The following is a 16863-nucleotide window of genomic DNA, read 5'->3' on the forward strand; positions in this document are numbered from 1 at the left end:
AAAAGATTATTTCTTTGCAGAGAAATAGAGGAATTCTTCTAGGTGTGGTGGGAACAGATGTCCCAGTCCAAGAATTGATGAAGACAATTCCAAAATATAAGGTAACGTGATATTCGGGGACATAATCCATACTTACATTTGTTTAAAAAATAGAAAGTCAACCAAATGCAATACTTTAAATAGGAAAATTAAATTAAATTTAAACCGGAAAAACAATCTTTAAATACAGTCACCCATATTTAACTGACTTTTCAGATGAACAAATTACAAACATTTTATGTACCACTGTTAACTCCTAGGGCATTTGTTATCTGTACTGATATTTTAAGTTCACATACAGTACTGTATTTGCTTATTGATACTGTATAGTGACAAAATAGCCTATCATGCTTTAACATTTAATATTTTCACTTGAGTAACATTTTTATATTGTGTGCAGTAGTTACACATGTCCTGTTTTTTGTGGATTGGATAATATGATCAAAAGTGTAAAAGCTGTTTTTACAAATGTCATGTGAGAAATTCCTTTAAAAATAGAAAACGCCATAATCTGTGTCTCTCAAAAAGTGGCTAAATTAATTTCAAAATACCTTTCGTAATAAATAAACAGAAGAACTGAAGATAAAAATTATATTTGACATTTAAAAGGCGTTATTTACTGAACTCTTCCAAATGACAGGGTTTCACTGGAAAGAAATGTCATGGACCTCAGTTTTGTATGAATTTAAATGAATGGCACTGCTGATGGTTGTGAATGTCAGAAATGAAGCTATAAATTCCCAAGAATTTGATTGCACATTATTTTTTGTTCTTTAAAATGCACAATCTGATCTTATCTTTGCTGTTTTTTTTTATTCTATAATTATAGCTCGGTATTCATGGATATGCCTTCGCAATCACAAACAATGGATATATTCTGACTCATCCAGACCTCCGGCCTCTGGTAATCAAAGTCTTATTATTAAATATACATTTACCACCATTGATAGAGCAAAGGACTAGATTTTAGAGGTCTAACTAAAATAATACCTATGAAAAACAGTTTGATGTTGTACACAATCATCTTTCTTCAAAGCTACTGTATAGGGTCAGCTCCTGTTGCCACACAGTAATTCTGTACTGTACAGTACATGCATATTTCTCTATCACTTCTTCTCACTGTAAAATGCTTTGAGAAGCCACGTTTAAAAGCACTGTATATAGTATAATAAAGTTTCCTTATTAGTAGTATTAATAATAATAATCATCATCATCAATAAACAAGAAGAGAAAAAAACAAGAGGTGTCTTCCATTCAGATCTGGACATGAACAGGCAGGAATATTCACACTGAGGGAGTATTGTTCCACAATCAACGTGACATGTCCTGTATCTCTCTTCATTCAGCGAATCTAAAGCCACTGAAATGATAGGAGCTCATGCAAATGAAATGTTCTAGTTTCTGTTCACATGCGCCATCTGTGGGCAATATGATCTTTCTGCCAACTATATTTAATTTTTTTCACACACTGATATACCTGTATTTGGATTTGTGTTATAAAAAGATACTGAATTAACCGTTGCAAAACCTAGTAGTAGTTCATCGTACTACATCGTACTAATAGTAGTTTATCCTACTACAATCACTACATGTATGCCTGGGATATTGTTTTCTGAGGTATTTAAGGAAAAACGTCCTGACTGCATACTGTATAGTTCTTACTACAGTAGTTGTAGTTGTTAAGACTAGAGTAAAGTATTTTGCACTAGTGCATTCGCAGAGTGAACCCATTCTCTGAGGGGATGCTAATGTGCCACTTATGCAGAGTTAGGCTTCGATAAGCACAGTGGCTCATCTCTCTCAAGGGACTTTAGTGGAAATTTAAGATAACCTATAGTTACCCTTCTGCTATTCACAGCTTCTGTACAGCTGTTTTTTTTTTCCAGGATGGAATATTGAAATGAACCAAACATTTTGAACCTTGTGAGTTCATTTGAATAAATGTGAAATTCAGTCTTTTGAATGGCAATGATTAAACCCATTGTAGTTTCCGTTTCTAAAGGAGAAAGAGAAACTGAATCCTTATAAGCAGGAGCATTAAATTGCTATCTAATTAGGGATCCTAAATTAGATATATTTAAAAGATAATTAAAGGTTTGGGAGTAGTTAAGCTTACTAGTTTTACATTCAAATGAATCATTTGAAGATGTGTTAGTTGTATCACAAGCTTTTATATGCACCCAAATGTATTTATGTTGCTGAAATACATACTTGTGGGTTAATGCTTGGCACCAGTATGATAAGGACAGATGTGTTTCATTATTCTAAGTTCAGGCAACAATATTTATTAGCCCTATTCACATGTTTGTTAATCCCTTAATGATTATCTACTCAAAAAAAGAAATGTACGTGGTATAGAGCTACAACTTTTTTTGGAACTTTTTTAAAGCCCTGTCATCCACTCTTGAAACTTCTTTCCTCCATCTGAAGTACCAATTGGCATGTTCTTAACCTCAAACTGCAGGGAAGTTTCTCTTTATAGAACAGCTGGAGGGAAGGGTCTCGCCTTTTCTGTACTAGAGGGGCCTAACTTACTCTATTTAACCAAATATTCAGCGAAACGGTTTTAAAAATTCTGCAATACGGTACTGGGCTAGCCATGTGAAACCTGTCAGACACACGTGTCTTAGAACAAAGTGGTCATGCTTCAGTAGTTTATAAAGATCCCGTCTCTTACACATGAGCCTCCTTTCACCCGATCCTGGTCGATACGTAATGCTTTTGTGTCTACCATCAGAGTCTTGAGTTATTGTGCCTATTGATTGATGCCTGCAGATGTCAGAGCTGAATGAATGTAGATTTAGATGTATTTTAATACCTCTGGGGTGTTTCCTGTTGCTTAAAGATGTGCGGCCAAGTGGGATAATCATTACATTGTGGGAGAAAAAGCTGCAGTGGCTCAGTTCTCCTGTGCAGACTAATGTATGTGCTCAGCACTCATGTGACAGTCCCCCACTACAGCAAGATTTTACACCACTGACAGCTAATACAAAAAGATGAAAATCAGCTTTCTAGAAAACTATGGATATACTGTACAGTGTAGACTTTAGACTGAATGCATCAAATGTTGAAAAATACCCTTCGCAAAATACATAATTCTGTAAAATGATGTTGGCATCATTGCAGAGCTTCTATCCTCAGAGGGATAAATAAAAAGATACTGCTTTCATATTTGTTATGTTTTTCTAGTCAGTAAAAGCATAATATTTTTGTTATTATTGCAAAATTGTGCAAATGACCATAGTGTGGTCATTTCCTTTCATGAATAGAGCTCTGCGTGTTTCTATGGTAATAAAATGTAAGGAAATAAACCCATTATTTTGCTGATTTTTCTTTGCCAGGGTTTGCTTCTATATTTAGGTTAATGACAGATTAAGTAAGTGACACAGCGCTGTTTGGGAAGCAAGTACCCAATGTGATTTAAGTGCATGGGATTCATCTGGGCAATGCTGTGCAATGCCTGAGCTGTTTATGGTTCTGGTTTAATTCCTCTGTTACTGAGCAGTGAGTACGAGCTGCAGCTGAGAATAGGAACCCAGCCTCTGCAATGTTACTACACCAGCAGAGGCAAAATGAGCTCAAATGGTTCAACGTGATGCCTGGGCAGCCCCCTGGATGCTCGAACTGTGAATGACAAATCTCCCTGACAGTTCTCTTCCAAGAAAGCAGATCCACTGTGGTGAGATGTGCAGGTGTGATCAAGCACTGTCCTAGTTAATACAGCTGAGGAATATTGATTGCCTTAGCCTGGCCAAAAGGAAGGCGTTATAGTATGCAGAGAGATCAGGGCAAAGTGGTGGTGACGGGTGATGTGTGTGTATTTGGGGGAGGGGCGTTTCTCCATATAGCCTTTTCCAAATAAGCTTTTTTTTTTTCAAGGATTAGTCTGATTTGAATGGATAAGAGCAGTACACAGTATTGAACAAGTGAGATGAGCCCTGGCTTCATTACCGACATGGAAAAGTGACTGATGCAGCTTTAATGTATTTTTAATAGAAAAATGTCAAATTGCTGTGAAAAACAGCTGCAAACCACAAAGCAGATTCATTAAGAAGAGCTCTCAGTAGATGCACCAAATTAATATTAATATTCAACAGGAATCTTGCTGCTTTAGCACAAAAGGTGTACAGTACTGTCTTAGCAGCATTAAAGGAAATGTTTTATAAATCCATAGGTATACAAACACAAACATTTACACGTATACAAAACACATCTAAACATAAACTTGAAACACAATTGTGAACTACACTTCCTTGGCTTATTCTTACAACTCCTCCACCACACTGGAAGAATAAGTACATGTTCATCTGACACTCTCACCCTTCAATTAAGAATTGATACTCTGTGAGCTTTCCAATGCCTTCAAGGAAAGCTTATATAGTAGTTATTTTAAATCAGATCTTCTCTGGATCTTCTAGGGACCTACAGTACGTGTAGTACTAGCATTCATCACCATTCATTAAAAGTTTGTTTGCTGTACACAGTTCTTCCATTAGAAAAGAGCCTAACCCAGTAGTCGCAGGGTGCAAAGTGGGAATCCCAGTCCATTGCACAGTCTCACACTCAAGGGGCAATTCACCTGGGCAGCATCTCTTTGGATTGTAGGAGGAAATCAGACTACACAGAGAAATCCCATTCCAGTACTAGATCATGACCCCAGGGCTGTAAATTAACAGAATTACCTTCTGCACCAATATGCTGCCATCCTCATTAATCTATTTTTTCTTAATAGAAATCATGTGCTGTGTGTGCATTTTGTCTAATTACAGTATGAAGAAGGAAAAAAGCGAAGGAAGCCCAACTACAGCAGTGTTGATCTATCGGAAGTGGAGTGGGAAGATAAAGATGATGTTGTGAGTTGCTTCTTTCTTTAAACATGGGGTTGCCGGCTGAATTTTTCACTAGCAATTTTTGTGAAATTGTTGACTTTAAGGAACTGTTAAGAGTTAAGAGTTATAGAGTTAAAATTGCTTCCAGGTTGCCACCATTTTTTTGTCTCCTATCATAACAAAACATGATACAAATTTCCACATCTAAAAGCATTGTCAATTCTTCGCAGTTCTGCAGCTGCTTGTTGAATTTAAATTCTCTTCTTTCTTAGCTGCGCAATGCCATGGTCAACAGGAAGACTGGCAAGTTCTCCATGGAAGTTAAAAAGACCGTGGACAAAGGGGTAGGCACTACTGTTCATGCCGGTTTATGTTTGCAAGTGGACTAGAGCATTTTGCAAGAAACTGACACAAATCAGGGGGACGGAGTACAATACCAAAATACATCTCCAAGGAAAAAAGTGAATATTTGGAAGTAACAAAGTTGCAGTACATAAAAAAAAAACAGAATAAAAGATACGACACACCCAGTATTACTGAATCTCAGCCTTCATTCATTTTTCATCTGTTAATTTGCATTTAACATTGTCCAGATTTAGGAATCATTAGAAATATTTTGAGGTGTTGCACAGCCCAATTCAAGTGAAAATAAATGCGAATCAATCCAGACCCCAGCAGCTCTTACAGCACTGCTCAGAAAGGAGCTCGAAGGGGAGATGGTGACTGTCCTTATCTCGCTGTAACACATGGTGGGATATGTGTGGAAAACCGCAGCCAAGCTCTTTTTAATGGGCAAGCTGTCAGGAAGGGCTGGACAGTGAGCCAGCATCATTAATAACGGGGGGAAAAAAAGCTTGGATTTTGAAGACAGGGGCAACACTTGTGGAAGATAATTTGCATCATTACAACTAAGCAATGAGCAGATAAAACAGATTTATCGAGAGACTCCACCAGTGCCTCTTCACCTGCTATAAATATCAACGCCAGCAGTGTAATAGTCTTAAAATATAGGTTAATCTGTAATTTTACTCATTGACAAAGGAAAAGCAGTGAGCCACACCATTACCAGGTACTGTTGCATGATACACGATGGAAAATTCTGTCCCTAAAAATGTTAATTTAGTGGGATAGGTGCAGTAAGGTGTCTGGTTTATGAATTTAGTAGCATCATACATTACACTGTGGAAAATGATGAGAAGATGTGGAATTTAAGATTTGTAGAGTTAAAAATGTCAAACGCTTCCTTAGTAAATTTAAATAATATGTGTCTATATACAGAAATAACATGAATAAGGTATTTCAACTTTCAATATTTCGTGTGTGCATGCCTTTATGTACCTTTCTGTTTACACTGCCTCGTTTGCAACTGTAGAATATGGAGCAGTTTTACCCCTGTAATTATGTTATTGGCCACTAGATGGTGCCATTTTAAATGACATTGTTACAAATATTTTTGAATGCGTACAGTATTTTTAAATATAGAAAAGAATGCAGAGAGTTTTTTAACTGTATGGCCATTCACAGCCTGCAGATAAGTTGGAATAAAACCCTTTCGTATTCCTCTCTTCTTGTTGATACATTACTAAGAAGCACAAAAATTATCTAATAAAATAACAGCTTGTTATTTCCAAGAATAATATTGCTAACTTGTATCTAAAAATAAACGTTTTTGTGTGGTTCCTTTGCCACCTACCAAAAATATTTGGGCTTTAAATGAAACCTAATTTCAAAATGTGTTTTGTATTGCATTTTTCCAGATATGATTTTCAGAAATTCTCCAGCCTGAGGCTATTTTTATTAATCCAAACATTGTTCAAATCATGTTTTTCTCCTTTGGTGCATTTTGCAGTAAACGTAGCTCTTCAAGTTGAATGGCCTTTTTTTCTTTTGTCAGTAGGGTGTTGAGATTTTAAAAGTGGTTTATATGCTACATAATCTTTAAAAGAATTGCAGAACGTCATGGGGCTCTGGTCACCACTTTCACTAAGGAAATTGATTCTGCGCTGAAGATGGTGAGCCTGATGATAAAGGAAATAAAGTGAAGACTATACAAATCTTTCTAGATTATTTTAGAAACATAGTCCTCATTTTGTTTCCTTTCCATACTCCAGGCGTTCTGCACTTGAAGTCTTACAAAACATACAGCTTCAATACTCAAATGATCTCCCTTCTGCAGAACTAAAACAACTATAATTAATTTTGATATATTTGCTTTAAACCTTCATTTTTACATTTTATTATTGTTTCATGGAATGAAGAACCTCTGTTTCTCTGTAGTGCATGTGATGTCTTTACTGATATGTACTTTTTCATAAGTCTTTCAGTTCATTAAAAACTGTACAAGTCTCAATGTAATGTGCTGCTGAATTAGCTAATCATACAGTTAACACAGTGACACAGGCTAATTAAAAATGAAACCAATGATTCTTTTGTCTCCTGTAGAAACGGGTCCTTGTAATGACAAATGACTACTACTACACAGATATCAAGGGCACTCCCTTCAGGTAGGACTATATTCATTATTACAGAGTTGTTTCATGGTTAAACTACAAATAAATCACATGAGCCAGTAGAATAATAGCAGACTAAAGATGTGCTTGATCTCTTTAGTACAAAAACTGAAATCACATTCTTTTTTCATCTCTCCTTGTGTCTTGTCCAGTCGTAAAAAAAAAAAGCTAACCTTTTTCAACCATGAGTAAAAACTGCTCTTATATACAGCTATTTATACAGTGAATTACACATGCTATACTGTAAATGATACTGGCACAGGGAGAAACATAAGCCATGCTCACCATGCAATATATTACACAAGCAACAATACTGTATAATCATTATTTGTGTCATTAAAGAAGAAAAATAATTTGAATTTATTTTAAAAACAACTAATCATTCATAGTGAAGCTAATATTTCCCGTTTTAAGCATCCTCGTGCCATTTAACAAACATATTTTGTTCTGTACTGTATATTATTTGTATTGTATAGGAATGTACTACTGTATAAAGTTAGGTTAGTTAACTTTAAGTTAGTTAAAAATGAGGCTATTTTAGTTGCATATGTCATTTATAGTGATAAGAGTATTTTAACTTGCACTTCTTGTAGACAATCACTGTCTGTTAATCAATGAAATATTTATGGACACACCGGAAACAAATATGTGAGCTAATCAGTTCAATTTGTTTTAATGCACAGTCTAGGAGTGGCTTTGTCGAGAGGACATGGAAAGTACTTTTTCAGAGGAAATGTTTCTGTTGAAGAAGGTAATAAGTTCCTTGTGTTTCTGTTTTTTACCAGTTCTATTATTTTCAGTCTGTTTTTTTGTTTCCACTTTTAAAGTGGTAAAAGAAATCAGAATATGAACCAGGGCATCATTTAAAATAAAGAACTCAATAAGTTATTGATTCTACTCACTCATTTATGAGCATGTATTCCTATTTTCTTATGTCTTTTGTGTAGAGTATATTTCAATCTGAGAATAAACTACAATTTAAAAAGGAAGTCAAGTATTTGCTAGTTCAGTACTCCTTTCTCATGGAACATGGGTTTAAATATTCATCCTCACAAAACCAGCACTTGGCATCTGGTTTGTAATTATGTGTGCATGTCTTGGCAGTTTTGATGATTGTAAAGTATGTCAAAAACTATAAAAAAATCAATTTTTCACAGCACAAAAAAGCACTAGGAAAAGAATGGATTATGAAGTTTCATGCAAGTCAAGCACAAAACCATATTTTATTCGAACTTATTCCAAATCGTTCCATGCATTGTTCAACATGAATGGTACCTTTGTTGAAGTAATGAATTACTTCTAATTATCTTTAATGTGTGGTCTGTGTCCAAACTGACATTAAACATAAGAAAAGGCCATACTGATTTTTTTTTTGCATGCTCAGCTTGCTTAATGAATGTTCATGAGATACCTGTGTTTTTACATCTTGTGTCCCTTACATTATATAGTATTACACAGTTTGATAGAGTATGTGGTTAAAAGGCAGAACTCTTCTACAAGCAAACAGTAATTTCTGCTAATACTATTAGATCTTTTTACAGGAGAGCTAGACAAAGTCAGACAACTGGCTGTATATCAATTTAACAAATAATGTAGATCTATGCATGTCATTTTTTTAAATTGTGGAGCTAAACATTCCAATCTTTCTTCCAATCTATTACACAGAGTATAAAGTAATGCTTTATAATCCATTGACATGACGCAGAAGATATTTTCAAAAGCGAGGCAATTGACTTCTGTGATGACAGCATGCTCCTGCTACAGAGACACACATGGTATTGCTTTCTGACGAGCCGTTTACAGACTCTTTACTCTAATGTTAATGTGAATTCCTATTTTAGGGTTACATGACCTGGAACACCCAGATGTGGCCCTGGCTGATGAATGGTAAAAACAGCATAATGTATGCTGTACTGGTTTGCTTTTAATTCAGTATAGTTGTGGTTTTTGTGGCACTAGCCAGTGAAACCTTAAATGGTTTATTTGCTGTATAACATTTCTCCTCGAGTGGCTGTGTTAACATATTAATGGCAAGGTTTACTCTTATTTTTTAATTAAAACCAGGACTTACTGCAACACTGACCTCCACCCTGAACATCGCTATCTGACCCAGATAGAAGCCATTAAACTCTACCTCACTGGACGTGAGCCCTTACTGCAGTGTAAGTAGTACAGTATATTCTCTGATTATCTACTCATCGCTTCATTTTTCTTGTTAACTTGTTTGGGAAATCCGTTGCCAGAAAAGGCCCTTTACATGTGTACATCAGATGGAACACGAATGTTCGTTAAAACAATATTTATACTATATCATGGGTTGTATTTGAAAATTAACACTTGCCTTAGTTTTATAGTCCTTTGTTTAGGGCTTGTCTCCAGCATACTGTATGTATCTGTGTGTTTATTAAAATCACATTATTAACTGTAGTATCCAGTATTCGATAGTATAGTAACCGAGCTCGGCTGTACTGAACTTCATTATTTATTATTATCCATCTTTTTGAAGTTTTCCAGTAAATCTTCAAGCTTTCATAGTAAATCATACATATTATAAAAAGCACCAAGTCAGCCAATCACTAATGTACAGTACAGTAGTTATATGCTTGTATTGTGCTCTATTGTAATATGCCAAATCCTTTGCAAGACAATTTCAAAGTTTTAATATTGTTCTCTTAGGTGACAAGGAACTAATCCAGGAAGTGCTTTTTGATGCTGTGGTGACAGCGCCCTTAGAAGCATATTGGACAAGTCTTGCGTTAAACAAATCAGAGTAAGCTTTTAGTCCGCATAAATGAACCATTCTCAGCCATGAGTTAATGGTTTTGAAGAAAATGTGTAAAACGTGTGTCTGAAAGTGGATGTCTGTTGAAATGTATCCTGCCTGTACAGATTGAATACATTTGCTTGAGGACATGATGGACTCTTGGCTCATATCATACATAAATTGAATACGGCGATGTTTCAGGAATAAAATATGAACGCAGTTTCTAAGTAATAAGGGAAAATGGTTCATGTCATTTTTTGTGCTGTTACCAACACAGGGTAGAAGTGTAGTTAAAATTGCACTTGTGGAAGCATGTGAACACAGAGTTGTGTTTGGGGAAAACATGAACAAATGTAAGCTACTGTATATTGAACATAAAGTGATTCCTTTTTGTGTGACCATTCTAATTACTGAAATTGTATTTACCGAATGCATGCAAACACAAATTCAGTGTAAAAGCACCTGTATCTACCTTCTTTTAAGAAATTCAGACAAAGGTGTGGAGATTGCATACCTGGGAACACGTACTGGTCTGTCAAGAATAAACCTGTTTGTGGTCCCAGAACAACTTACAAATAAGTAAGTATAAAATCCAATCATGCAACTTATTTATTATAGTATCTTATGATCCCGCATTAACAGCTTTATAGAATAATTATGTTTAAGGAGTTTCAGATGTGTTGCGGGTTACAGTTCTGTTATACAAACATTTGCACTAGAGTGGCTCACAGATAAGATTTTTACTTCAGCTCTTGCCTGCTGGATTTCAGATACAGGATGTCCCCCCTTATACCTTAACCATTGCTGAATTGTCTCTGGACATTTTTAATGGCCTTGCGTTAGTTTGGCTTGATCTCTGGCAGAAACAGTGAAAGAATATTGTTCCAAGATATTATAGACAGTGCCCCACATAAATGAATCTGCCTGCTAAGGACATAAGAAAGGTGACAAAAAGAGGAGGCCATTCGGCCCTTCTCGTTCATTAGATAGTTAGGTGCTTCCTTAATACCCCTCATTTAGTTTCTGACATTCTCATTAATTCTGAACTGTCTTTCCTGAAAAAAGAAGGAAAATGTTATCAAGCATTCCTGAGAGAAAAACAGAAAGTAAATCTCAGCCTACAACAGAACAGCGTTCAGAATGTGACATACTAGATGAACACGTGACCTCGCCCCATCTGCGTTTTACTGCATCTAGAAATCAGCTTTCCTTTTTCATCACCTCCATTTTTTTGTCTGTTTTCAAGAGACTTCCTGACAGCCGAAGACAAGGAAGGTGTGTTTAATGCAGATCACTTCCCACTGTGGTACAAGAGAGCCGCTGAGCAGGTCCCTGGGACCTTTGTTTACTCTCTCCCATTCAGTGCAGGTAATGACCTTATCTTGTCATTTCATATTCAGGTTCAAAGCCAGCATATGTTAACGGTCAAACACAGTGCATTCGGGGGAAAAAAAAAAAACATTTTAAAGGTGCACACGTGTTAAACTTTTTGTCCCTTTTTAAATCGTTTCAAATATTAATCTTTTTTCAAGCTCGGTGATGAATTAAACCCATCTTATGACACCGTCTCTCCAATTGGTCTCTAAAATTCTGCCACCCGATTTTACCCTCTGAATTCATGGTCGAGGGTCTAAAGAGTTCTGCTTATCATGTAATAATTATTTACAAGAATCGTACAGGGGCTGAAATTTAGGCTGGGGCTGGTTTATTTTTATAAAATGAAGGAACAACTGTCAGATAGGAAAGACTAAAGTTTCAGTGTTTAAAAAATTAGATGAGGTCAGTGTTCAGGGTAGGCGTGCAGTAACCCCTACCCTTTACCCTTCAACAATTCTTCTGTACGGTGTCTTTTAAACTGTCTCTTAAGGCTCTGAAGATCCTTAATAAGCACAGTTTTATCAGTCTTCGTCTGGTCTGATAATTAATGTGCTGCAGTCGTCCAGAGTAGAAAGAAAAAGGAAATTTGAATTAAGATTGGGATCACTGCCTTTGTGTGCTCAGCTGACCTTTTTGCCTGTGTTCCTGTTTAGTATTCTTCACATGGGAATTCATGCACTGGAATAGTGTCCAGTGTCCCTTTATTCGTCTGGAACACGGCACCTGTTCATGAACACCTTTGCAGTCTGCAAAAGCCAAAGAAAAACAGAGTTTTAAAGAGTTTGTATGCTATATTCTAGCATTAAATACGCCTAATAAAAATGCAGGAACATACTGTAGCTAGTGCCAATTTCACATGGTTTCAAGTCTTTTTTGTAACAATTATCATAAACTGACATTCTAATTTGATTGGTTGTTTGAGTCATTCAATGCCTTTTTTCCAAGGGATTATATACAAGACATATAAACGAAACATGACAAAAAACTGCAAAAATACATTGTAATGTAGAGTGGTATGAACAGCAAGAACAGTTAAAACAGGAGATTAATTCAACCTTACACCATCGTGTAAGATTCCAAAATGCTTTCAGTACTGAGATGAAATATGGGCTTTGTGTTTTTACGATATGTAAATATACAGTATACAATATGCATGAGATGTGCACCGAAGAAGAGTAGTTTACCATACAGACACACCAAGAGGCTTTTAAATGGAAAGACGTCATTTCAATACGACTAAGGGTACTAGTGTCTGAGTGGCAGTTTTTTTCTCCATATATCATTAAACAAGCACAGATGCCTGAGCATCACCAAAATCATGTTCCAGCTGTTTCTCTTACTATGAAATGACCAGAAAAGGGTTGTGCTCTGCTCGTACAGAAAGCCTTGGAACTAAGTTTCTATAAACCCAAGATAATAACCTTTATGGGATTAACTATGGTTACATCCTACACAATTATAGCCAATTTATAGCAGCAAAGGAATTTTAAACACAATGGAGTTCTCATAGGTTACATATTGAATTCCCCCTTGGAGATAAGACAGAATAGATTTCATATTAATATTCTATCTTAATCATGTTTATCTACTGCCTTTAAAGTATAACATTTCAAGGTACTTAACGACATAAAATACTTGAGGCAATTAATAAACAGAAGATGCATACAACAGTAACAGGACGAGATAAAAACCCAAATTATATTTTTATGAATACAATTCATTGAAATTTGTACACGTCAAACACTTACATTTAATTGGAAAATGATGAGAGAACCACTGTCGCTTACGCCCTTGGTTCTTCCAGATCAAAGTTGAGATTTGCTTTACTACTATTTTTTAAGCTTCGTAAACGTCTCATCTTTACTTGTGTCGAGATGCGTTATCCGTGCTTAATGATTTGGACACCAACGTAAAATACTGTACACGTACCTGTAGCAATATGGTGATTTCTAAAACGTGTTCAGTGATTACTAAATATATGCTCTTAGTCTACCTCTTGTTAACAGATAAAACGAGTAGATTTTAATTCCAACCTGAAAAGTGGGGGAAAAAAACACACCTGAAGCACAATCAACAGACGAAACGTGGTCTTATTCTTTAAACTTATTTATTTAGTGACGCAACTTCCCATTTCGGCAATGACTGCCCAAGACTAAGACTTTTGTAAATCAGGGACTGATGAACTATCCCTATTTGTAATTTACTATTTTTGTGTCCTTGTGTTATCAAGTAGGACCGAAGTCTATGCTCTTTTTCCACTAAATGAATCCTACGCCGGTGTTCAAAATGTGAGGGCTTTTGATAGCTTTAAGAAAATGGTGCCATCTAACGGTGGAATAGAGAAATCCGTGTTTAGAAAAGTTTTTGGTGTTTACAGTACTTTTTATTTGGGGAAAAAAAGGCGTTTAAAATGCGCAATAATGTGTTTCTGATGTTAGATGGAACGATCTTTGAGCTGGTTTATTGTGAAGGTTGCTGGTTCACATATTTCATCGGAATTTGCCACATGTTGCCGCCAAATGTCTAGAAGGGGATTTTCAAAACCAAAAATATGTAAATTGTTATTGCAAAATAAGTCATTTTCGTTCCATAATTGTTTGCGGGAAATGAGTGAGATCTTCCGAATAAGTAACTTTCACTTAAACTGATACTGGATAGTACCATATTAGACGAGGTTTGACACTAGACACAGCATGTACTCGGGGGTTCTTACAGGGCCTGACTATGACATGACCTGTAATATTATATCCACATTCTTCAAAATGTTCTTGCTAGATGCCAATTAACTTAATTAATGACAAAAGATTTCAGAATGGACACAAACACGATTTGTGCTATAATGACAAGCTACGATTATGAAAATATAATAGTCACTGCTCAAAAAAGGGAAAAGTATGTTAGATTTTCTTCTGATTAAGCCCCAGCTTGATGCAGAAGTTGGTTTATACTTTACGTCTGAGTTACGTCATCAATCTTAATGCCTTCGCTTGCTGGGGTTCTTGACAGGTGCAGTATTAGCATCTTGACCAAGAGTCAGCCTTGAATTAGGAATGATTTTTAAAACTTTTCCTACTGACCTACAAGGCCGTTTTGTTTTCTTAAAGACCTTATGAGCAAAACACTCCATCCAGTAATCTAGGGCCCATGGAGTGTTCCCTTAAGCAGTCCTACAGCAAGGCTTAGTTTAGGTTGTGACAGGGCATTCACCTGCTACAGTATGCACCAAAATGTTTAAAAGCAAGAGCAATAAAGGTTTCAGAGTCTGCTACAATCTTTAAGAGAAGACACAACTTATCTTCTCGAAATAGCTTTTCTTTTCCCAACTACTGTTTATTTTTTTTTGTTTGGAGAGCACTTAGATATTTTCTTATCCAAGATGCTGTAAATATCTGACTTACTACCGGATGTTCCATCTCCTCTCAAATTTTAAGTTCCCACTCGCAATGTGGTGTGAATAATGTACATGTTTGTAGACATCCACGTTTGTATAATTGGCTTTTTTTCCGCATTTGCAGGGACTGAGAACAAAAGTGTGGTGTTAGCTAGCACAGCCATTCAGCTGTTGGATGACAGGAAGTCTCCCATGGCTGCTGGTAAGTGTTTTGTGCTATAACTCTGTCCAGCTTAAGGTATATGTTACCTTCTGTGATTAGGAGTGTTCAAGGAAAAAATTGCTTTACTGAGAATCTCTTGTATGCTAAGAACACGTTTCCTAAGACACTAGAAGCTCTTAGAAAAGACACTCTTGCCTAATCAGCGATGAATGGGTCATTTATTTGCTGAACTGTTTCGACACACCATCACATACAGTACATCTTGTGGTAGTCCTTTTATTAAACTTTTTTCTTATTTCTGTCTTAAACCATTTGAGACAGGAATGTTGAATCGTAGGCTTCTTTCTGGTTGCAAACGTTGCAAAGAATCATGTTGCATGTTTTAATATTAAAGCACATCAGGAAACCTTGAATACTTATGTGTTTTCATTGCATGTGGACACATCCTTTTCACATTTTCCACGGCATTTGTTTCTGGCAGCTTGTAACACAATAAATGCTTACTTTGGAGGGAAAGGAATCCTCAGTGGAGCTTAACCAAAGACTATTAAATTTTACTTCACAAAAATATTGGAGTAGATGTGGAATGATTTTGCAGTTCTGTTTAATTAAGTTGTTGCTTGTGTAATTTTCAGCAAGTTCTATCTGACCTAGACAATTTCACCCCAGCTTACCCCAGATAAGCTATATACAGTAAATGTTGTTCAAATTTGTTTTTTGCCCTCACTTTGTAAAGCATTAAGCAGATACAGAAAGAGGTTACCTGAAATCTGTCAACCTCATGCCCTTTGTGTTTATTTCTTCTCTGGATTTTATAACCAAAGGGAAGACTTATAATTGTAAGAGATAATATTGACTTGTACGATTACAAGTGCTTTACATCCCAAAGGTTCCCAAAGTGCTTTACATATAGTAGAAGACCCGCTTCATGCACTGATTCAGCCCAACCCACACCTGGGTGACACACAGCAGCCACAAGCAGAGAAATCTGAAATAACTTCAAGACGGTAAATTCACGGGGAAGTTCAAGGAGGCCAGATCATGCAGGCCTGAAGTGGAATTGTAGCCAGGGCTGTGGGGTTACTACTGTATGTCTGCTCTTTCAAACAGTGCTATGGGGACTGCAATGGCCAAATACTCTGGACCTTGGCTTAGCTTCGCATTATACATATGACATCACCTCCGACAGCAGTCACCATACTGCGGATTTGGTTAGACATTTTGGTCCAGGAGAAAGATCGCCTCCCACTGGTCCACTAACAACAACTGCAACCTTGTTTCCCTGATCTCCCACTCCGTACTGACGCTGTTTACCTTCTGACAATGTCTTGACACAAGGTAGCAATGCTGCTAATCTTGTCCTGAGTACTCCCAGCCAAGCCCCTGTGTAGCCCTACAGGGCTATTGAATTACAGTAGGCACTGCGAGTGTCCAATGCCATTGGCCAATGTCCACATGAGTGAAAGCTAAGATGTCTCATGTATTTTTGCTTGCAATGTCATCAGAAAGGTCTAGGTAAAACCTAATTTCTTTCTGTATGTGCAGTCCTCCTTATAAACATCATACAAATTGTATCAGTATTATTTCCTGTTACAGTTACTTATTTATAGATGGCTGTTTTATTCCAGAGCTGACAGCATGTCATGTGATGCAAACAAAAGTTGATATTTTTTACATCAGTATTGCATTCATGTCACTCTGAATCATATGCTGTATGACTAAAGGATTCTCTGAGCTTTAAGCCACAAAGCAAAGGGGCTCATATAACACATTCAGTCCCTTGATTCAGC

At 36.4% G+C, this 16863-nt stretch overlaps 1 protein-coding gene across 2 annotated transcripts in view; it reads left to right on the forward strand.

Moving 5' to 3' along the window:
• cacna2d3a (calcium voltage-gated channel auxiliary subunit alpha2delta 3a) overlaps positions 1–16863 on the forward strand; it is a 179279-nt gene that overhangs the window by 122033 nt on the left and 40383 nt on the right. For both annotated transcript variants that reach the window (XM_088636978.1, XM_088636979.1), the window contains 12 exons: positions 21–101; positions 869–943; positions 4809–4892; positions 5141–5212; positions 7311–7372; positions 8062–8129; positions 9220–9265; positions 9443–9540; positions 10055–10148; positions 10626–10721; positions 11389–11510; positions 15035–15112. In XM_088636978.1, coding sequence (XP_088493104.1) covers positions 21–101; positions 869–943; positions 4809–4892; positions 5141–5212; positions 7311–7372; positions 8062–8129; positions 9220–9265; positions 9443–9540; positions 10055–10148; positions 10626–10721; positions 11389–11510; positions 15035–15112 — 976 coding nt within the window. The remainder of the gene's footprint in view (positions 1–20; positions 102–868; positions 944–4808; positions 4893–5140; positions 5213–7310; positions 7373–8061; positions 8130–9219; positions 9266–9442; positions 9541–10054; positions 10149–10625; positions 10722–11388; positions 11511–15034; positions 15113–16863) is intronic.

This window comes from Lepisosteus platostomus, chromosome 6 (genome assembly GCF_059453375.1).
Source record: "Lepisosteus platostomus isolate fLepPlt1 chromosome 6, fLepPlt1.hap1, whole genome shotgun sequence".
Classification (NCBI taxonomy): domain Eukaryota; kingdom Metazoa; phylum Chordata; class Actinopteri; order Semionotiformes; family Lepisosteidae; genus Lepisosteus; species Lepisosteus platostomus.